Source organism: Onychostruthus taczanowskii, unplaced genomic scaffold (assembly GCF_017590055.1).
Source record: "Onychostruthus taczanowskii isolate IOZ18803 unplaced genomic scaffold, ASM1759005v1 scaffold4, whole genome shotgun sequence".
Classification (NCBI taxonomy): domain Eukaryota; kingdom Metazoa; phylum Chordata; class Aves; order Passeriformes; family Passeridae; genus Onychostruthus; species Onychostruthus taczanowskii.
In genome coordinates this window covers 14,327,283-14,349,497 of record NW_024501459.1, presented here as the reverse complement: position 1 = coordinate 14,349,497, position 22,215 = coordinate 14,327,283, and the positions used below count along the sequence as shown (strand labels likewise).

At 40.8% G+C, this 22,215-nt stretch overlaps 2 protein-coding genes across 2 annotated transcripts; both read left to right on the top strand.

Moving 5' to 3' along the window:
- The first annotated feature begins 5,086 nt into the window (after nt 1–5,086).
- LOC121340137 (fatty acid-binding protein, adipocyte) lies at nt 5,087–8,555 on the top strand. The gene is made up of 4 exons (XM_041412652.1): nt 5,087–5,276; nt 6,501–6,673; nt 6,882–6,983; nt 8,323–8,555. The coding sequence occupies exons 1-4, from the start codon at nt 5,204–5,206 to the stop codon at nt 8,371–8,373; spliced, it is 399 nt and encodes a 132-aa protein (XP_041268586.1). The 5' UTR covers nt 5,087–5,203; the 3' UTR covers nt 8,374–8,555.
- A 5,983-nt stretch (nt 8,556–14,538) lies between these two features.
- On the top strand, nt 14,539–18,587 carry LOC121340258 (myelin P2 protein-like). The gene is made up of 4 exons (XM_041412895.1): nt 14,539–14,686; nt 16,217–16,389; nt 16,650–16,751; nt 18,340–18,587. Exons 1-4 carry the CDS (start codon nt 14,614–14,616, stop codon nt 18,388–18,390), a joined length of 399 nt encoding a protein of 132 aa, XP_041268829.1. The 5' UTR covers nt 14,539–14,613; the 3' UTR covers nt 18,391–18,587.
- The last annotated feature ends 3,628 nt before the right edge of the window (nt 18,588–22,215 follow it).

The window sequence follows — 22,215 nt, the reverse complement described above, 5'->3', positions numbered from 1 at the left end:
ACTACAGATGTTTGAGAGCATATATTATTGCCATGCCATCTGCTGAGAAAAGCCATAATCTCAGCTGTCTCTCAGGAGAAGACAAGGGCCCAGAGGTTTGCTGTACCCTCCAGATATATCTGCATTTTTTCTTCATCTTAAAAAAAATCTTCTTTAAAGCAAGTTCAGAAAACATAATTATGCATATTTTAATTGCAAGTTAATGGAGTCAATCACTGGGGGTTTTTTGGGGCTTGATCTTACTATGCCTCAGAGTTATGAGATTTCATTTCTGTTCTTAAAAGCTTTACCACAAACTTAGCTTAGTGTTTCAGAAACACCTTTCAAATGTTTTTAATTTTCATGGCCCTGCTTTCAATATTGGAAAGCTATTTAAGGGTGTGGAGGCTCACTGGTTGGCCTAAAGTTCAGGAGGAAATAAAAGAACCCAGAATCATGAAAAGTAATAAAAGCAGGTGCTGGGAACACAAGCCTGAGGTCTCCAAATGTCACAGCCCAGCAATGTGACAGGGTAGAATGGTGCCAGTACCCACTCAAGGAAACAGTAGATCTGTTGTTGCTGGCAAATCTGACTCCTTCAACAAAGTGACCATTTGCAATAGTACCCTCAGTTCTGAGTGAGGTCTGAAGCCACAATCACAAGTGGGGGAGCCTCAGCTTGGCCCTGGGCACTGTGCACAGGGAAAAGGACCTGTTTTTTCTCCTGCTCACCTCCTTCCCCAAGACAGAGAAAAATAACTCTGAAAACTAATTGGCTGCTTGAATTTTCAAGCAAACTGAAGGCAGTATTTTGTCACATTATGAGTACTTGAGGCTTTAGATGTAACTTTTCCCGACTAAGCAGAAGTCCAAGGCAATTCACCTGTTTCAAATATTAATTAGAAATGAAAGTAGCAGCTTTGTGAGCAGAGATAGCAATCCTTTACCTATTCTTGTCTGCTCCAGAATTAGATCACCTTTCCTGTAGCTACCCTGGGGCCTTAGAACAAATTTCCATTCTGGTACCTAGCCAGACAAGCATTAAGAAAGCTTTTTGCTTTGTCTAAATTGCAGCAGTACCAGAAAGTGTGATGTGGTCCCCCCTTCCTAACATGAGGGTGGTTATAGTCCATCTTCTCAGCAGGTTTTTTTGTGCCTGAACAAGAAGCTTGCATCAAAGCCACAGTTCCTTCCCTGCATAAGGAAAAATCTCCATTGTTATAGCTTTACCAAGAATATGTATTTCTTCTTACTATGAATATTGCCACGTGTGCCAGCAATAAGCCCATACAGAGGCAGGTTCCTTTAAAGGAAGTGTTCAGTGGAAGTCGTTGTCAATGTCATCAGCCATGGAATGGAGCATGGATGCCTTTTTACGCCGGTTTTTATCCAAAGAGTAGAAGAACTCTGGAGACAAGTCTGTAGGCACAGTACACTGCTGCTCATTGGTAACCACCACTCTGACAGCCAGAGCACTCAAAGGAGTTTTACTCTGTTGCCCTTCTGGGGCAAGGAGGAACTTGAGAAAGAAGCCTCCTTTTACGCAGCCATAACTGTTAACGTATGTTTTCACCTTTGAGAGTAAGATGTGGTTTTACTTTGACAATTCCATCCTTACATAAAGTAGCAGGGAATGTTTAGCACAGTGCTCAGTCAAAAGGTCTCCTAAGTGGCAGATCTTCACTACAGGAATAAACATCCTCTTTCTCACATACTCTAGTAGAAGAACGTCATTGCTCCTGCAAGCCCGAAAGAGCCAAAGGGAGGTTACTATTGTGCTTATTTTTGTAAAAAGCAGTTTATCTCAAGTAGATCTCCACCTTTGGTCTGAGTCACAGAGCAAGATTTAACCCATCGTTGCTACCTTCCCATCTACTGATTTCCCCTGCACAGCTGCTGCTTTGCTGCCACACTTAATAGAACCACAGAATTCTGTGATCACTTCACCATATCCCACCTCAGGAACTATCCTCAATTGTCACAGCACCCCAAGACCACATTGCAGACAGTGTGTCATTGTTATTTGCAGACTTGAGCTGCCTCAGCTCATATCAGGATTAAGAGATGAATTTTCTTTGTCAGCATTTCCTGTCCTGGACCCTCACCACATTCCCTTTCTTGGTTTACCTCTTGCCTGCTGTGGTTTCTTCAAAATTTCTGCTTATTTTGAAGGAGGTTTCTACACTTTTGAGGATGCCCTTGTTTTTGGTGGTATGAGATCACATCAGTGTCAATAACCGCGGGGCTGTTTAGCCAGATTGCCCAGCTCTTACTGTCAAGACACTTCTGCAAGTGACATGAATCACTTGCTTAAACTTCCAGGCTCAGAAACCTCACTGATTTCTTCATGACCATTAAAAACTCCAGTCTTTGTCAGCAGACTGCATGCATTTGCCCCAGAGAGCAGGCATGATTTGTATTAGATGACATCAGTGCCATAAGTTTATCTCTTGTTACTGGAAGTCTCTCCTGAGGGAAAGGATACCATTGGCAGGATACTTTCCAAGAGAGAGCCATAAGTGTGATCCCAGATAGCTTCTTGTTTAAGTAAACATGCAAGTCAACCCACAAGTTGGCTTTCCTCTTGCATTTTTGAGCCATCACATTCACAAGATATCTACAATTAGCTCAGATTAACTTTAAATAAGTGCAAGTCATTGACTGCCTGGGGAGGGTGCGCTTGTCTGCTCCAAACTGATTTGCATGGAAAGGTGCTTCTACTCTCCCCAAAAACTCTTCCAATATCACAAGCACTGCAGACCCCTGTTAACACCAAAGGCCAATTGCCTCTCCCAGACTGTGGTTTTGAATATAAAGGCCCTATTTCCCCTCCAAACAGAGGAATGCTAGTTGTAGTAAGCTGCACACAGAATAGTTTCCAAAAGGCAAGGAAAGCACGAACAGGAGCTGATTTCAGCTGCATCACAGCCTTTCTATCTGGGCCACTGCAACAATCCTCAGCTGGTACTTTCAGTTCTCATTATTTAAATGCTGGATTTGAGTTTTCATGTTCCTACCATCTGCTCACACACAATACAGAGTTTCTCAAGCCAATAATCTGAAGTAAAAATACCTCAAGATAATGACACAAACTTGAGGGACCTCAGAACTTCCTTTTAAAGAACACTTGAGCATGTGACACTCTGCAAAAACCAACCAGGAAAGACACCAGCTGCTTCATAATTAGAATATAGTTTTATTTATTTTGACATCTTACCAAAGTCACTGAATATGAAAAAAAAAAAAAGAAAAAAAAAATAATTAAAAGAATCGACCAAATCTAAGATTAGGTATTCTAGTCCCCACAGACTGACATCTTAAAGGCACAGGCGGGTAACTAATTCTACATGTACAAACATGCTCAGCTCTCGGGGCAATCCAGGCTGGGGACTCACTGCCAAGGGAGAAGCGCTGCAGAAAAGGCCCTCAGGGTCCTGGTGGGCAGTGAGCTGAGACCTGGCAGCAGAAAGGTCAAAAGCATCCTCCCCTGTATGTCAGAAGCACCAGCAGTAGGTTGATGGAAGTGCTTATGCCCCTCATCTCAGGAGTCATTAGGGTGTATCCAGAGTCCTGCATCCAGTTTTGAGGTGGGTTCAGTGGAGGACCCACAGGACCCTCAGGGGTCTGGAGCACTTGCCCTCTGAGAAGAGGCTGTGAGACTGAAGTGGTTCATCTTGGCTAAGCTTTGGGAGTGCTTACAAGCAGCCCTCAACACCTGTGGGAAAGTGACCAAGGAGTTGGAACCAGGAGGTGAATGATGGGGGGATGAGAAATTGTGAATAAAAGCTGAAAGTAGAGAGCTTCAGAGAGAAGATGAGACCCTTTCCCTCCCCTTGGGACAGCTGGGCAGGGGGGTGTGTTTCCCGGGGAAACTGCGCTGGCTCCATCCTGGGAGTTTTCTGATCCAAAGGGAGTTTTCTGATCCCCAAAAGGGCACAGCTCTAAGCAGCCTGATGTGGGCTCAGAGGTGACCCTGCCTGAGTGGCAGGATGCACTGCAGACCTCCTCACTTCCCTTCCCTTACAAATGACCCCTATGATCTTACAATCCTGTATAAATAACTCTTCTATAGCACCGTTCCTTACAGAGACAACAAGTAGAAAAATATGTGTCCCACAATCTCGATGCCTAGCAACCAGCAGAGCAATTCCTGGAAATCCACTTAAAGAGAATTTCAGGGGCTGGACTTGTTAGCTGCTTTTTGCCATTGGAATAGCACATTACAGATAAAGGAAGGTCTAAGAACTTGCTTGACTGCTTTCTGATAGTTATTCTGTGAACTGAAGTATGGCAGGGCTTAGAGGATCAGTCAAGATGTACCCATTATGTCAGGCCTGTGCACAATTTGCCTCAAACAAATTAATGCCTGAACAGCACAAGCAGAAAAGAAATGAAGTGTCCAGGGACTTTTGGTAAGTTGATACTAGAGCCTAGCTTTATGCCATAACTACTCAAAATACTAGTCATTAGGGCATAATTTGTCTGAAAGCGTGGGAGTAAAAGGGAGAGAAATCCTCTGCTTCATTATTTTTCTTCTCACAGAACTCCATATCTCATTTCCATTACATAAAAACATATTACAGACATATTGTTAAATTGATTCAGGTAGTGCAAGGACAAGCAGATCCCAATCAAGGAAGCAATTTTATTGCCTTTGCCTTCTATAACCCCAGCGTCCTCTCTTTTTGCTCCAAATCCACTTCTTCCTGTAGTTCTGTATTTCTCTAGAGGAAATTTCTGGTTGCAGGAGTGCTGAAAGCAAGCTAAATGATCCCAATGACCCTTTTGGATCTGAAAGAAGTCTAGGAACTGAGCTGTGTCCATTTGATATAGTGGACTGACATGAAAGAGTAGGGGCAAGAACATTAATTTTTGTGGGTTGAGCTTGAGCCTCCCTTTTTATTCTGAGAGGTAATTTGATTTAATTATTTGCCTTTAAGGCAGAGTGTTCTTGAACGACAAAAATAATTAAATAAAAACAAGTCAGTGATCTTTGTGCTAGTAAGGGCATATGAATAATAGCACTATGACCCACTGGCAGAGGAGGGGTAGGGGAAGAAGAAAAACACTGGTCACTGGGACTCACTCTTCATTGGTCATCCCAGAGCATCATGTGGCCACAGCTCCTTTTTAAAGATAAGTGCTCTTCTCCTGGAGCTCATGATATTCTCCAGTCCTGCATTTCTGTTTGAACCTGTAGAAGACATCTTTCTAGCCTGACAAAATGTGCGACCACTTTGTGGGCACCTGGAAACTCCTTTCTAGTGAAAACTTTGAGGACTATATGAAAGAACTGGGTGAGAATTGTTATTTCAACTTCTTGTATCTGGAACAGGGAAGGAATGCCAATTTTGAACTTTACTTGCTTTTTCTGGCTCTGCTGTTTATCAAGGGGGGTTTAATCCACTCTTTTGATCAGATAGTCTTAAACTGGAGAATTCATCTGTTTCAATAAGTGGTGCTAAAATCCTAAAAAGCAGAAAAACTTTAATTGATGGGAATAATTTCAGGTAAGTCAAGTCTATGCATGCCTTATTAGTAGTTTTATAAATGGAAGTAAAACACATCACTGGATTATTTTGTGTGAATTAGCTTTTATCCTTGGACACGCAAATCGGTGTGATGCTAGAAAGCAGCAAGTTTCCTTATGTCTATGAGCAACACACCCAAACAACTTTAAAGTGCTACTGGATTAGGACACCAGTTAATTGCCATGGCTCTTATATTGAATGAAACTCTGTAGCTGCCTCCAGTGAATATTAACAAAGACAATTGCATAGACTCATGCAGATGCTTGCAAGATTTGATGTCTAACACTTTTTTCTAAAGGTGTAGACTTCTAGCTTAGAATTAAAATTGGGATTTAAAAGGTTTCAACATTCTGTTAGTGTGGAGGAAGCAGGGGGTAACTTGCACTGATTCAATTACTAAAAGCTGGGGGGGTTATTTGCAGTTTAGGGGTAAAATACTTACTGTGGCTTATCCTGACAGCTTTCAATGAGTGAGACTTGCACTCTTAATCTTTACTCCAGACTTTACTCAGGACATAACAATTGCCAGCTATTTCTTAATCATTTCCTTATATTCAACCTACCCACTTGAAAATATAAAAAGCTTGCTTTTTTCCCTCATTTGTTTGTTTTGTTGCTTTTGTGGCTCAGAAACTGTTGTATATTCCTGCTTATTTACATTTAGATACAATTAACATACAAGTTAGTGTACAATCTATGAAAGTTATTCTGAACAAGTCTATGTGCAAATATCTGGCATTCATATAATCTCAGTCTTCAAAATGTTGCTTTTACTATTTTGACAATGACAGAGAATTTCCTTACATCAACCTACCCAGCTTGATCTAGAGCAGTACCAAGTAAGATTTTACAAAAGAATCTCTGTAATATAGAATTATTAACACTCAGAAAGCTACATGGGGAAAAAGCACTGAGGGTTTTTTCCCCAACATATAAGACAAAAAGATTGAGGAAAGATAAAAAATTCATAGTGCCCTATCTTATTTACAGGTGTGGGGTTTGCTACCAGGAAGATGGCTGGTGTGGCCAAGCCTAATATAACTATCAGCATCAATGGTGATGTGATAACCATCAAAACAGAAAGTACCTTCAAAAATACAGAGGTGTCTTTCAAGCTGGGTGAAGAGTTTGATGAGACCACAGCAGATGACAGAAAAACAAAGGTGAGTCCCAAAATGGCATTTTACAAAAACATCTCTCAAAAGGGATGTGGGAGCAGCAGGGCAGAGCTGTGATTTGGCATCCAGTGAAGAATGCTGCCTCCACAGCTCAGGGTGCTTTGTGCTTAGTGCTGTTTGGACCTGGAGAGTTTTCTCCTGAGACCAGAGCGCCCTGATGAAACAGCCACATTTTGTTTTTTTACTTTGGTAGAATGTCATAACTCTAGAGAATGGTGTGCTGAAGCAGGTGCAGAAGTGGGATGGAAAAGAGACTATCATAAAGAGAAAAGTGGTGGATGGGAACCTGGTGGTGGTAAGTTAATTTTTGTTATTTAATTGCTGAATTCAATGTGCAGAATTCATGTTTAGCTGATGGATGCCTTTGGATTCAAAGACAGGGAGGGAATGCATCTGAAAGGGCTCTGTGCACTTGGTGAGAAGTCTCTCTGATTGAATCTAGAGCGTAGGTTAAAACTGAAAAGCTGTTAAACTTATGGAATGGTATGGAGGTGCCTGTTCTCCATAGCAAGACATGGCTGGGAAAGTGTAGAAAGAAAAACCCAACATCCCTTTGAGGGAAACTATATATTTCAGAATGTGGAAGTCCTGGACAGTATAGAGGAAGCATTAGCAAAGCCCACATTAAATAAATCCACTTTATGCTGATGCAGAGTACTGCTGTTCATCTTCAGCAGAGCCTTAGAACCTTATGTGGGAAACATGCTATGCATCAGCAGCAACTGTGTTGATAATATGATGTTAGAGCAAGGAAACATGTCCAAGCTCTGTTGGTTGGTTTTATTTGGTCAGAGACTATTGTGCTTGACTTGGTGCCAGTAAGGCCCACATACAGTCTGGGGCTTCCCAGCTCTGCTCTACAGTTTTAGAAAACACACTTTGAAGAATCTGGGACAGGACTAAATCTATGTTCATAAAAGGCAGCTGAGATTCCTACATGCTGCAAAACAATACACATACACAAAATTCCTGAGGAGTTCTGCCCTCCCCTAAGGAAAAATAATATGTCCATAAATTCAATATTTAAATTCCTTTGGATAGAGACCAGAGGAGAAGAAATAGAAATCGTTAATTACAAATTCATTAAGAAAAAGTGAACAAAACAGAGTTTAATCTAACTGAAAAATAGATGAGGACAGAGCCTAACATGCAGAGGCTGACACTAGCAGCTGCAAGTCTGAAAGCTCTCTGTGTGTGCATGTGCTGTGCTCACATGTGTGAAGACAACCACAACTGCAAAAGGTGAAGGAAAAAATGGTTAATGCCCAGCTCCAGGGTCCGGTCAGCCTCCACAGAGGTCCTAGGAGCCTTCTTTGGAGATATTTAAGAAACGATTATAAATCTCCCAGGGGTCAGTAGAGCAGTTCTTGAAAATTCTTTCACTCCTGTACTTGTTTCAGTCTTCTGTTGCTAAAGCTCTCAAAACTGAGTTCCACTCTTTTAGCAATTGCCTTTAGAGGCAGAGAAATGCAATTTTTTCTTTAACTGGTTCCCAATAGATAAGTAATTCTCTACCTTCTGACTAACAAACATTTAAGAGTTAAAAGCCTATGGTTCCCAATAGATAAGTAATTCTCTACCTTCTGACTAACATTTAAGAGTTAAAAGCCTACTGGTCTATCTTCTCTTTCCAGGAATGCACCATGAATAATGTTTCCTGCAAAAGAACTTATGAAAAAGCATGAAGAAGCCATCTTCACACAGGACTAATGCTTAAAGCTGGAGTAAAACAACTAAACCAAAGGAGAAAAGCCCCACAGATGTGTTTTAAAGAGACCTGTACTTTTTTCAGATATATCCCAAAGCAGTTACACGCATTTAGTCTAATTTGTTGTGCCTATCCAATAAAGTATTCTGCTTTCTACAATGTGTGCTTATGCTGGAGTTTGTCAGAAAGGGGTTTAGGGGCAATGCAGCTTGGGAAGGGGTGCTGGGCAGGAAAGCACCATGTGAGAGCCAGGACCACTCAGCCATGTCACCCATGTCCCTGCGGAAAGAGCATCGCAGCCGATGGGAGTCCACTTGTGGAGTCCAGGGAGTGGCACTTGTGTCACGGTGACAGATGGACACCTGAACAGGCATCTGGACAGTGCTGCATGTGGGCTACCCCTGCAAGGAGTCTGTGTTCAGCCAGGGGAATGGGGCTGCTCTTCTCAGCTTCCAGCAGAGGTGGCTGTTCCTGGGACAGGGAGGACGATGATCTGTGGATCCTCAGTTTTGGCTTCCCAACATGAGCAGGGTACCAGGCACCCCCTCTGTGCCCAAATGCAGAAAATTTTAAACCCGGAGACCATTTGAAGCAGCTTGATCTTATCCTTTTTTCACCTCAAGTGTGAAATTATAACAGAGCTTTCACCTGTGATTATTTTGTCAATATGTCTGTCTTGATAATCTCATTTTGGCCTAGATAGGCTAAAAGCCTGGAATTAATCAGAGCTTTAAAAATACTCAGGCTGACTAAAAGTCTGTACAAGTTTGTTGGTGGTACAAACTCCTTTATTACCTACATGCATTTTCTACTAGCTCATTAGACTTGATCAGTTTTAGGAACATGAGCCTTTCCAGATGCAAAGCTCTTTGGTACACCGTGTTTTTCAACTCTGCTTACTTTTGAACTGCCATCTTCTACTACCCATAGGCCTGGTCTCCTATTTCAAAACTTTGCACATGCAGAAGCTATGATTTCTACACCTGGGAGGGCTTAAATTGAGGAAAAAAAAAAAAAAAAAAAAAAAAAAAAAAAAAAAAAAAAAAAAAAAAAAAAAAAAAAAAAAAAAAAAGAGAGAGAGAGATTTCTAGGGAAAACCTGGACAATAAGTATAAAAATGTGTGTTTTAACCACTAAATGGGGAAATGACCATTTCTAGAGCAATTAAGACCTCTGAACCAAATTTGACATATTCCTGACATTCCCAAAGTCAGCTGTCAGAGGTGATGGTGCTGAGTCCCTACTGCTAGCAGCAGAGACCTCTCATACACTTGAACTTTCTACTGAATTACTCAGGTTGTTTCCAAGTTTTTGTGCTATTTATACAACAGGATAGGGAAACGAAAGGACTTTTACATTGTACATGAGCTGAGGAGCCATTTAAAAGCAATGCCAAAGACTGTCAGTAAATTCTGCAGAAAATGGGTAAATAACAATGAACAAACAATTCCTGTGTTTTAACCTTGGCTTTATTACTTGTGAAATCTCACCAATTTAGAGAACAGCAGCTGCATATGGGATGGAAGAATGCTTCAGAGTACTCCATATATATACACTACTAAATCTACTTAATACTTAACAAAACCAAAATTATTTATGAGAGTTAGGATACAGCTACAGTTTAAGGGTAGAAAATCTACATGAGAATGATGACTGGAAGAAGCAGAAACATTGGCTTAAATAATACATATAGAATGTCTATAAAACATATAGACATTAAATATCAGCTCATAGTAGTCTGTCATCCACAGATTTGGAAATACTCTGTCAAGAGGTAAAAGTTCCAATATTTCAATATTCATACAGCAGGTTTTATTATCCAGAAATCTTACATTCTGAATGCAGCTAGCAGTTACAATTGTAACATTCACAGCCCAATATTTCAGCAGAGGGTAATCTTTTCTAAAAGCATCACCATTTATTTTGGTACCTGGTGAATGACTTTGAACTTTGTGAATCAATCAAGACACTTAAAACTTCTGTTTTTGGAAATTTCAATAAGGTGACATTCTTTCTATAAACCTGAACAGGGACAGCATCATGAGGAAGTATTAATGATGCTTTTCTTATAATATGAACATGTTTGGAATTTAGTCTCTGAAGAAGGACAAAATTTATTGTCTGAAAACAATAGCAGTCTAGTGACTGCTTGAATAAATGGAGGTGATTCCTCTCTGTCAAGAAAAGGTGTGTGCTCTCAGACCCAGATGGAGGTGGGAGCACACATTTCTAAGGGCTAAAGTCAGATCAGTGTCTTGTCCTTACCTGCAAAGCAGCACAGGTCTTCCTCTCTCTTCTGTCATGCTGAACTATTGTCCAAAAGTCAGTAACCACCCCAGAGCATTCCTTTCTGCCAAAGAAGGATCCTACAAACCCCTACAAACTCATGGGCAGCACAGTTATCACAGCAAGGGCCTTGAATGCTACGAGGAGGAGATCTCTGCCCCTCACCACATTCACTCCCTACTCCTTTACAGGTTCCTTGGACAACAAAAGGGAAAGGCAACTCACACCCACAGATTTTTGGCAATTCAGCATAAAGATGAGGAAAGGCTTATGCTGATCATTGATCTATCAGTTGTTTTTCTCTTTTCCTTTTAACTATTTATTTCCATTGGAAAGAGCTTGAAGGGCTTTTGTGTCCTGGCCAGTCAAGCTCTGTGTGTGCAGTGCAGTCTGGGCTCATTCCCCCAGCCCAGCTGTCCCAGTCTGGTTTTGTAGGATGTTCCAGCTAAGGGGACAAGAAGCTGTTTGCACCCTCCAATGTAGCTATAGGGAAAAGGGAAGCTGCTGGCCCCATGTTCAGGGTTGATCCTTCAGCTTCACAGAGTAAAACATACTTGGTGTCCTCACAGCAAGTCCTCTCTGACCTCTGTTCTCCCTTTCTATTTCTGTTTTCTTCATCGCTCCCTTGGGGATCTATTTGTACTTTTTTTGCCTTGAATTTGTCTAAATCATATTTCCTTTAAATAAATTCACATAAATTTACTTTCTGTATTTCTTTAAATAGTATCTTTAAATAATCTCTGAATTCTTAGTTCTCTATTTCTATCAAGTTTTACCTTTATCTCTTGTGCTTTTTCACAATCTCCAAGTTCAATGTTTTAAATCCTGTTTTACATCAACCATAAACAAAACAAGGGAATCAAAGCTCTCCCTTATTGTATGTACTCATAATCCTTGACACTTTTTTCCCCTTTAAACTCCAAGAAAAGTTTGTTTTCCACAATTATTTCTACTGAGATATAATTTCCTGCACTTGTTCTTTCTAAACTGTAAGTCCTTTAAATGAAAGTACTGTTTTTTCTTAGTGACAAAGAGATAGATGGTAGCAATGTCAACATTGTTTGAGACTGCTTAAGACTGGGGTTTTGTCTGAATAAATAATTCTCTGTTACTTTTGTTCTTAAGGTTACTGGTACTGCAGTGTAGCTGTTCTATTCTGACTAATTTCTTTTCTTGAATTTCTTTGGGCCTAATTCTACAACATCCCAATCATCTTTTATTTCCCAAAGGCACCAGCCTTGTCTTGTTAAAGTGCCTTTATGTGGATAAGCCAATCAAATAAAAGAACAAAGAATGCCAGAGGAGCAAGGGTAGCATATTTTCCTATTATTTCTTGAGCAATAATGGATAGTTTCATTTAGAAGTAGTTTTCTTATTTTCAGAGATGGGATAAAAGACCTAGCTATTCTTTACACAAAATGTGATATTATTCATCTCTGCTTTAGAAGAGTTTTGTGTGGACAACACCTTCAAAGACTGGCATTTACTCACTCATTACACATACAGCACCTGCTTCCTATTGTGGGGGAGAAAGCGTTCTTTGCCGTGTTTTTATTTTTAATCACTCCAGACTTTTTCTCCCCACACTCACTGTCATTAGACCTGTGCAGCAAGGGAAGCTCTTTTCAGCTTCCCCTGCTGATGTTATTATTGAAGGGTTTAAAAATATTTGGCATACGCCACCAAAATATGTGACTGAAGACCTTATTTCCCACAACCACCATATAAACCACAGACTACAACAATTTCACTCCTCAGACTCTTTTATTTATCTGTTCCAATATGTTCCACTTCTTCCTTATGACAGCTTTCAAGTCAAGGACCTAGACCTCATCTTCCTTGGCACGCCACCTTTTCCTTCTCATTCTCAACTCTAAACACAAGAAATTTGGTCTCACAACCTATAAACACAGTGTCTGCCCTTAAAATGTAGATCTGAAGAGTCTTTATAGGTTGTCATAACCCAAAAATTAGAGTAATACCAAAAAGACAAACAGGTAACTATTGTTCATCCAAGTTGGAAAGAAGCCTCTGTGCATGTACCAAGGAATAATTTTCCCCAGGAAGATGGTTTAGGAGGAGGAAGGACAGAATTACATCTGATGTGATCTTGCACTAAATAGTTTCAAATAGTTTGTGGTGTCTTTAGTTATAACACTTTAAATTCCTGCCTGTCCACATGTGATTTACGGATTTATTCTTTGTGTCTGTTTTTTACTAACCATTAGAAAATAGTTCTAAAACCCCAAAACCAAAACAGTTTTAAATGCTGAAAATGCTAATCTTTCAATCTTTCAATTTGGCTTGGCAGACAATATTCTGGTGGTCCTGGTGCACACCAAGCTGAATATGAACCAGGAACATGCGTTGGCAGCAAAGAGTGAGTGATATCCTGGGCTGCATTAGGAGTGTTGGAGGTTGAAGGAGATTATCCTTCCCTTCTATTCTGCACTCAGCAGGCCACAGCTGGGTCCAGTTCAGGGCTCCCTAGCATAAACAGTACATGGACCCAAGGAGGTTGTGGCATTTCTTCCTGGAAGCAGGGAAACTTGAGGAAATCTGACAATAGTAGCACAAATTTGAGTGCAATGCCTTATGTGATTGTGCTGGCTTGAATCTTCCCTTTACCTTATGGCAGATCAACTACCCATTTGCAGAAAGACAAAAAGAAAAGAGAATGTGTCCCTCCGTCAATCAGCAAAGCTTTGTGCCTCTCACCAATTGGCTTTGAGCTAAGAATAAGCACTTTAATGACTCAGCCTCTTTTCGTGCCATCCACCTGTCAAGCACGAGAGCTGATCTCCACTGATGCACTGATCTTCTGAATATGCCTGCTTGTAAAAGGGAGCCAGCGAGTATTGTCTGTTTCTTCTTTTTGTGATCCTGGCTGGGATATGTGCAGGGAAGAACCCACAGTTTGGGACCATTTCTCTGAGGCAAAGGGAGAAAACAGAACATTATAACTCAGTTCTACCTTCAAATGATAAAAAATACAGACCTTTTCCAGGATGAACCATGAAAGTAAAAACAACCAAAAACCAACAAACCACTTTGTACATCATCTTCTTGACTGCTCCTTCACACAATCCACATGGCTTTGATTTATCTGACTAGCTCAGAGGTGACAATAGTGGTAACACTCTACAGCCGCCTGAGGAGGGGAAGGTGCTGATCTCTTCTCCCTGGTATCCCAGGATAGGATATATGGGAATGGTTCAAAGCTGAGTCAAGGGAACTTCACATTTGTCATTAGGAAGCACTCCTTTAGTGAAAGACTGGTCATACACTGGAACAGACTTCCTAGAGAGGTGGTCAAAGCCCCAAGCCTGTCAGTGTTTAAGAGGCATTTGGACAATGGCTTAACAACATGCTGTAACTTTTGGTCAGCCCTGGGTTGGTCAGGCAGTAGGATGAGATGGTTGCTATAGATTTCTGTTTTCCATGGTGACAGCAGGACAATAACATTGGGAGGACAGTGGGAGCTGGGTTTCGTAGGGAGGCAGTGCTCCTGTACTTGTCTCTGTGTTGCTGACACCCCACTGCAGTGTGCCCTGACCACTCCATGGGTACAGTGGCACCATCGCCATCCCCATCGCCATCGCCATCCCCATCCCCATTCCCATCGCCATCGCCATCCCCATTCCCATCCCCATCCCCAGGCGCCCCTGGTGTCCTGGTGTGCCCAGTGAAGGAAGCCAAGGCAACGTCACCCAGAGCCTTGCTGCTGGCACGGCTGCCTTGGACAAGGTGCACATTGTCTGGCCCTGGTACTGCCTCCCCCACGGGCCAACCCCCTCTGCCACGGGCACCCGACCTCTTTAAAGGGAGACCACTAAGTCTCAGTTGGGCACACAGTCTCTCTGACTGCCACCAAGAGCTGCTGTGGCCACTGCCTCTCTCTGCAGGACCAGCGCCTCACAAAGCCTGTACAATGTGTAACCGATTTGTGGGAACCTGGAAACTCATCTCCAGCGAAAATTTTGATGACTATATGAAAGAATTGGGTGAGAAATGTTCTGGATTTGTTTGTCTGTTTATTTGTTTTTCTTTTTTGTTAGTAAGTTTTATTTGGGAAGGTTCTGCTCAGAGATGGTGTCTTCTTTCTTGCCGAGAAAAGCACTTAATTACTATTCTAACATAATTTAATTTATTTTCTTTAGCATCTAAATTGAAAAAGGTAGGTGATGAATTACTATTATAAATTTATTTCCATCCAACTGATGTGAACTGATTTAATATGTTTTTCTGTCATGAGAATAATCTATGGAAATAGATACAGATTTTTTTTATTTCCTCTTGATTGCACTATTAAACTTGTGACTTATGATAATTCACAATATATAATGGAGCTGATGTCTCATGACACTGTAGTTTCAGACATCTAAATGCTGTGAATGAATCTATCTGTTACTGAAGAATGCCAGGAATGTAACAAATTAAGTATTGTTTTTCATTTTAATGCTGGCTTCATTTCTGTATGCCAAGTGCACAGACAGTCAGTATGGCATTGCTTTTGCTCTATAAATGATTCACTGATTCCCTTTATTTGAAATGTTAGACTGAATAACAAAAGAATTGCAGTTAATTAATTAGCCAGGGTGAATGGGGGAGGAAAGTCCAGCTGCAGATATTTTTCTGAACATCTGAACAGAATTGCTTAGTATGGAATAATTATTGCAAATAGCTTTATACTTTGCAGATAACTTTATACCCTTTTTTACAGATCTTTTCATCTGAGCATGGCATAGCATTAACAAAGGCACTAACTGCAGCTATCCCTTTTCTGCTCTTATGAAGCAGTGATACATCGCCAGTGGCTTCATTCCTACTTGTCTCAAGCCTTACAGCCTATAGACAATGAATTGGACTGGAAAGGACTAGGAAATACAAAAGGCTTTTGGTATGGGATTTTCCTGGAAGCTCTTTGCAGCTCTCAGCCCTCATACCTCAACGTTTTTATATTTCATACTTGTGCTTTTCACCAAGGTTTATATGCAAGGATCCTTAAAGTATGTTAATAACAGCTTAGGAATTACCCAGTCTTCAGTATGTTTTAATGAACAAGCACCAGCATATTGGCAATTCAGTGTCCAGTTTCTTCCCTGCAGCTATTAACAAAGGTACAAATTCTCAGATTTGTCAAGGATATTTTTTAAAGGATTTTTACAAATTTTTATGAGAACCAGACTCTTCCTCTTAATTTTTCTACTTATTTATCTATATTAAACTAATGCAGATTTGTAACCAACCATGTTTCTTCTTAGCTAAATGAGCACAGCTCTATAATTGCGTATATCTTTAGTTCTTGCTGAAGGTGCACTCATCAGTTGGGGGTGCCTCAGCCCCTGAGTGCTGAGGTTTCCATTCCTACCTTTGTCTCTGTACTGTCTCATCTAAATAATGTGTTTCATCTAAATCAGGCATTGAAGTATTCAAGAAGAAACTCTTACTTATTCTTCCACTGAAGAATCATGAGAGGATACTGAGTTTCTTGCTTCTGGAATGTAATGATTTTTTTTGTTTCTGATTTCTAGGAGTGGGTTTAGCTGCCCGGAAACTAGGTGGCCTGGCAAGGCCTGATGTGATCATCAGTATGAAAGGGGACATAGTGACCATCAGAACTGAAAGCACCTTCAAAAATACAACCATCTCCTTCAAACTGGGCCAGCAGTTTGATGAAACAACAGCAGATGACCGGAAAGTCAAGGTAAGGGGGCTGATGATCTCTGAGTGGTCTGAACATCTCTAAGAAGAGCAGCAGGGGACATTTTTCCTACTTCCTTAGTGCACCTTGATTTTTCCAAACTATTAAAATAAAGCACTGAAAGAAACAGTATAGTGCTGAATATAATGTTACTGAGCATGCCATTATCCCTGAGCGCATGTCTTGCTGAACGTAAGGCGAATTGCTACTCTAAACTGCAAAGCTCAGCCTACAGCCTAAAACTCTTCTTTTGGAATTTGCAGAGTGTTGTAACCTTGGAGAAAGGGTCATTGGTGCAAGTGCAGAAGTGGAATGGCAAAGAGACCACGATAAAGAGAAGACTTGTTGATGGGAAGATGGTGGTGGTAAGTTCACTTTCCTTGTACGTTGCTAAAGGTCAGAGGGATACAGCCTTCAGTACATTTCTATCTAAACAGACTATCAATTTTGGCTTACTCTTTGAATAATGAAACAAATTAAAGGAGAGAAAAATGGAATCAAGCTTAGAAAACAGCTGGAAAGAAATAAATGTTGCTGCATACAGCAACTTGTCTTTAAAGTGACTATATTGGCAGAGCTGCCATAAGTTGCCAGCATACTTAGTACTCTCAACATTATTGTTCTTAAAAGGAATAAGGATAAAAAATAAAAGAAACCTGTGCAATGGAAACAAAAGTTTATGAGCAGGGCACTGCTGTCCCTGAAACAGCTCATTCCTTTTCACTATCTTGGCCAAGCCAGGGAGATAAAACATTTTAGGGACCCTAGCTGTAAGGGTCACTATGAAAATTAAGATTTCACTTTGTTCATCAAAGTTTTTAAATATTGGAATCAAACGAATTTTGTCAACTTGTTTGAAGTCAGCAGCATTACACTTTTACATGTTAGCTTATTCTGACTGTCTTTTGTTATAAATTCTCATATGTAGAATCATAGAATGGTTTGGGTTGAAAGGAACCTTAGAGATCATCTAGTTCCAACCCACTGTCATGAACAAGGACACCTTCCACTAGACCAGGTTGCCCAAAGCCCCATCCAGTTTGATCTTGAACATTTCCAGGGATGGGGCATCCACAACTTCTCTGGCTAACCTGTTCCAGTGCCTCACTGCCCTCACAGTGAAGAATTTCTTCCTAATATCTAATCCAAACCTCCCCTCTCTCAGTTTAAAGCCATTCCCCCTTGTTCTGCCACTACACAGCCCTGTATAAAGTCCATCTCCAGCTCTCTTGAAACCTCCCTTTATGTAGGAAGGTTGATTTGTTTTTGCATCTCTGCATAGGTGCATTTCTGTGTAAGATTTCTTAATTATTAAACCCTCTTCATAAAGCAGAGAGGTAAAATCCCTTTTCTGTTGGTGTCCTGCTGTCTGCCCCTTGCCTCATAGAGGGTTGTGGAGGTCTCCTCCTCTTTTGCAGACCAAGGAAGTATTTTTTTAACATCCTGTCGCCTTTGTAGCATGCATCCTGTGATCGTGAGTCAACAGCAGCCACTGAAGGCCACTGGGGTGAGAGGGTCAAGAGAAATATTTTGTGACTCAGAGGAGCAAAGATTTTTAGGCCTGAAGCCTGACCTTTGAAATACCCAGGCTACTTCTGCTTCTACGCTTCTACGCAAAAAACCCTTACTACTTTCAAAATTTGAAAGCGTTGGTGGGTCATGATACAAAAACTAAATGAGGCTAGCATTTCTGACAAGCCAGCAAAAATACCAAGGAAAGTAAATTTGTTTGTGGAAGCTGAGCCTAATTTTGCAATCTTTTTGTCATTAAATGCCACTTAATGAAGTTTAAAGCTGTTAAAATAGAAACAGCTCTATTTGCAATATAAAAATAGCTTTGCTGTTTGCTCTAAAAACATGACATCTGTATTTGCATTGACTTCAGAGGTTACTGCAGCAGACACAACTGCTGTCAGCAAAAGGTTTATATTAATATTTTCCTTTATGCCTTAGGAATGTGCCATGAAAGGGATTGTCTGCACTAGAGTTTATGAAAGAGTGTGAAGAAGTTCCCTCTCTGCACCGGACCAGAACTGGCTCTAAAACCTCGGCTTAGTTCAGTGACCAAAGCCTCATGCACTGTGCTTCTTTATTTCCTTTTATTGGGAAAATGAATACACCATAATTTGATATTTCAGAGCCATAGTGTAACTAATCCAGAATATTGTGGTGATCCAATAAAAGCTTCTCAACACAGAAAATAGAATGTTTGTATTCTCCACATGAATGATTTACATTTACTTCTTGACTGGCACTATCTTTTCTGTTGATAGTGTCTGTAAAAAATGTTCTGACTAATTTTACTATTTCTGAGTAAAATGGTGAAACACAAGTAATCCATATCTGAGAGAGGGCTAACACTGCTTCTTTGATATGTGTAAAAAATATAACCTCCTGGACTCAATATTCTTTTCCCACAAAAGATTTTATAGCTGAATAGCTCCTATAGGGAAAATTATCTTTACCACCAGAATTTTTGACTTTCAGTATGATATATCACTGTAGCCTTATAGTGTTAGCACATCATTGTTTCGTACTCATCCCAAAAAGCTCATACTTCTTTTACTACCAGCATTTATATACTGGCATTTACTTGGAAGAAAACAGATACTGGAGGGAAAAAAATTGGAATATATTCCATATTTGTCTGCCAAAAGAGCAGATAAACCCATGAAACAAAGTGTTGAGCAGGTGTGAATGAACTCCAGAAGCCTTAAGGCTAGAGGGCTTAATTTTAAAAGTGCTCAGCCTACTTGCAGCACAGTATTTAATTGTACACTTTGTTAAGCACACAGAGGAGGTGCATTGGGAAGAGTTTGCTGTCAAGCCTAAAACTGAGTAGCTAGTATTCATTCCTTCCACTGCACTTACTGTGCTTTTATCTAAGGAAAAAAACAGAAAAAGCAAACCTAAACTTCTGGAAATCTATTTCACCAAAAAGCTCTGTGGCAGGTTATTAATATTTGCCTCCACTGGCCAGTGGTTAGTATCACTGCCATATTCACACTAAACACATTTCATCCTGTGTCACTGCCTCTGTGCCATCACAGGGAGCTCCTGCCTCCTCTGTGGGGTTAAAGCAACTGCGAGAGGCTCATGTGTTTATCTTGGCTCATTAAAAACAGCAGAGCTGATATGAACCTTTGCCTACTGGTTTTACAGGCAAGAACACAAGTTCTGAAGCTTAAGACAGATCCTGAACGTCAGAATCTAAACTGGTTTAGCCAAGCAGAGAGTGAAGAGATGGATATCATATGCAAATGAAAGTTATAAAGGTCACCTTTCTTCTCTACCCACCACTGGAAAAGCCAGAATCTGGGCTCAGCTTTGGATACATTTTTATGTAGATGCAGCCTAACTGCAGGCAGCTGCTAAAAGGCAAACAGGATGAATCCTAGAAAATACAAGCAGTGAGAGAAAGCTGTGGGATTAATGGACAGCAGTTTTAAGGAAAAATTTATCCTGGTCTCTAACTTTGGTGAAGGGACAAATGCCCAGTCTTTAACCTTACCATTAAAACTCACCTCAATGAGTGTCAGAGTTTCTGTGACTCCAGGTCCTCAGTGATTGCAACAAGGAATGGAGGCAGAATGATGCCTCGTGTATCATCTTCTGCAAACAGAATGTAATCACGTTTTTTTGAGCGAAGATATTTTACCAGGCTTCCATAAGACTGTGCGAACTCTCATTATACACGGCCCTCCAGTTTGTTCTCCTAGTGTCTTAACAGAGAGCCAGAGATTTCTTACAGCTCAGAATCTGCCTGAAATGGACTTGTGAATCTGGATTTTTGCTCTGCAGTTTCTTCATTCCCTTCCCTTGCAGTATAACACAGTCCCAGTGAAGCTGCTGGAGCTGCTCATTCCAGCCTGGTTCTTGGAAGCCTGAACTTGTCCAGAGCCTTTTATCAGAGTTCACCTCCACCCCTGAGCCACAGGCAAGGGAGAAGATACTGCTGCAAACAAACTCTGTATTTCCTTGGCTTTTCCTGATGCAACCTGTAAATTCTTCTTAAGTTAAATGCAAAATCTCCTCTCTAATAGAATATTAGTTTTCAACTTTTTATTTCCTTAGACAAAGGAAATAAATGCTTACTTTGGTAGAAACTACAGTTTTTCCGGATCTGGAAACAGTAACAGAATAAAAACAAAGGACTGCTCACCTACTTTTCATTTATTTTTTTACTGTCATCTCCATTTCTGTGACATAACCCATCTCTCTCTTCCTCTTCTAAAGAAAATTTTAGTTGCATTTATTTTCCCAGAGATTTGGAATTAAAATTATGATAGCTTTGGGGTTTTAAGTTCCTAACTAAATACAAATATGCTGTTTAGGAGCCTAGCATTTGGCACTTTCACTCTATACAAAGGTCACATAAAAATGTCATGAGAGCTGGAGACTTTCCAAAACAGGATAAGTGCAGCAGCACTGATAGTGTTGAAGGCGAAAACAATAGGGCAGGTGGTACAAATCAGCACAGAAACTGAGCACTTTGGGCTACTGCTGTCTGTGAAGCAGTCCTCCAGGTCTCCAGGAGAATTTAGGGGGAATACGAACATTTTAGTCTCAAGGTCTTCTTCGTGTCTTACTGCAAATTAGTTTTTCTTCTTTCTTAAACTTTTTATACAGGTCAGATACTTCTGGAATGAACATCTAGGCTGAGGTACAATGTCTGTGTCTTGAAATGTACTTTCACATTGACAAACAATGTCATACATTTGCTATTTTCCTAGCTTGCGTATGGGCCTAGCCTAGAAATATTGGCAGTCTGATGCTGTGTATGAATAGCATTGTTTAAAGCAATCAGCTTCATCAGGCACCCACCCCAGGCAATGAAGTCCTGGCTGAGTTTAACTCAGCTACACTCAGATTCCTCTCCCATTGGTCACTCTTTCTGTAAGTTTATTAAGGCTTTGTCTCACCACTGTTTCTCCTGTATCCCCTGAGATGGTGGAAACTGCCTGCATGGCATATTCGTCCTCAAGTTGCTGCAGGTCTGGCAGCATTCCCTGCCTCTGCCCTCTCTGACATCTGCTGGGAAAGGAGAAGCAAGCTGTAATTGCAAGAGCCCCTCTCAGCCCCTCTGCTCCCATGGGGAGCACTGAAATCAAATGAAAGTGGCATCTGGACTCCATGTACCAAAGCTGTTTCCTTGGACTGAGCAAAATTTGGCAATTTGTGATAGAAAACCTCTCCTGGTGATGTATAGCTAAACCTGGAATAACGGACCCTGCATCCAGTCTTTCCCACATGGAGTGGAGCAGAGAATATAGGCTCTCCTACAGCTTTGAACTTTCCTTGCTTCCTTTGGGAGCAACTGTATTCCTATAAAGTGAATTCATACACATCCAGGTGCTCAACGTACAGACCTGCCAGTGTTTTACACAGAAACCTTGTCACCTGCTGGGACAGTTTGACTGGACAGTGAATGTGTGGCTGGGCAGCTCTAGAGATAGCAAAGATTTGGGGAGGGGGATTGGGCTGTGTTATTAAAGTAATTGCACTTCATAAGAAGTCCTCGCCACTCACCACATTTCTTCCAAGAAGCAGCGCATTATGCAGATAAACACTGTGCTGCATATAAATTGCTCAACTGTGCCTTTCAAGACATTGCTACCTTGCCTAATTTTCATTAAAGATGTTCTGTTGCTTTCAGGAATAATAAGGAGTGAAAGGTTAGTGCTGAAGGGATAATCACTCAGAAACAAATAGGCTGATACCATGAAAAAATTGCCTTCAGAAATCCTGGAATTTAGATGTAATCAAGGTCTTTGTTAGGGAGGCAATTAGAGCATATCCTCACCATTTCAATGAAAAATGTTGTGGTTG

Excerpts from the sequence above, each read along its gene's own strand:
- LOC121340137 (XM_041412652.1), top strand. The coding sequence starts at position 5,204 with ATGTGCGACCACTTTGTGGGCACCTGGAAACTCCTTTCTAGTGAAAAC. Across the intron at positions 5,277-6,500 it reads GGACTATATGAAAGAACTGG|GTGTGGGGTTTGCTACCAGG; the intron begins GTGAGAATTGTT and ends TCTTATTTACAG. Across the intron at positions 6,674-6,881 it reads CAGATGACAGAAAAACAAAG|AATGTCATAACTCTAGAGAA; the intron begins GTGAGTCCCAAA and ends TTACTTTGGTAG.
- LOC121340258 (XM_041412895.1), top strand. The coding sequence starts at position 14,614 with ATGTGTAACCGATTTGTGGGAACCTGGAAACTCATCTCCAGCGAAAAT. Across the intron at positions 14,687-16,216 it reads TGACTATATGAAAGAATTGG|GAGTGGGTTTAGCTGCCCGG; the intron begins GTGAGAAATGTT and ends TCTGATTTCTAG. Across the intron at positions 16,390-16,649 it reads CAGATGACCGGAAAGTCAAG|AGTGTTGTAACCTTGGAGAA; the intron begins GTAAGGGGGCTG and ends TGGAATTTGCAG.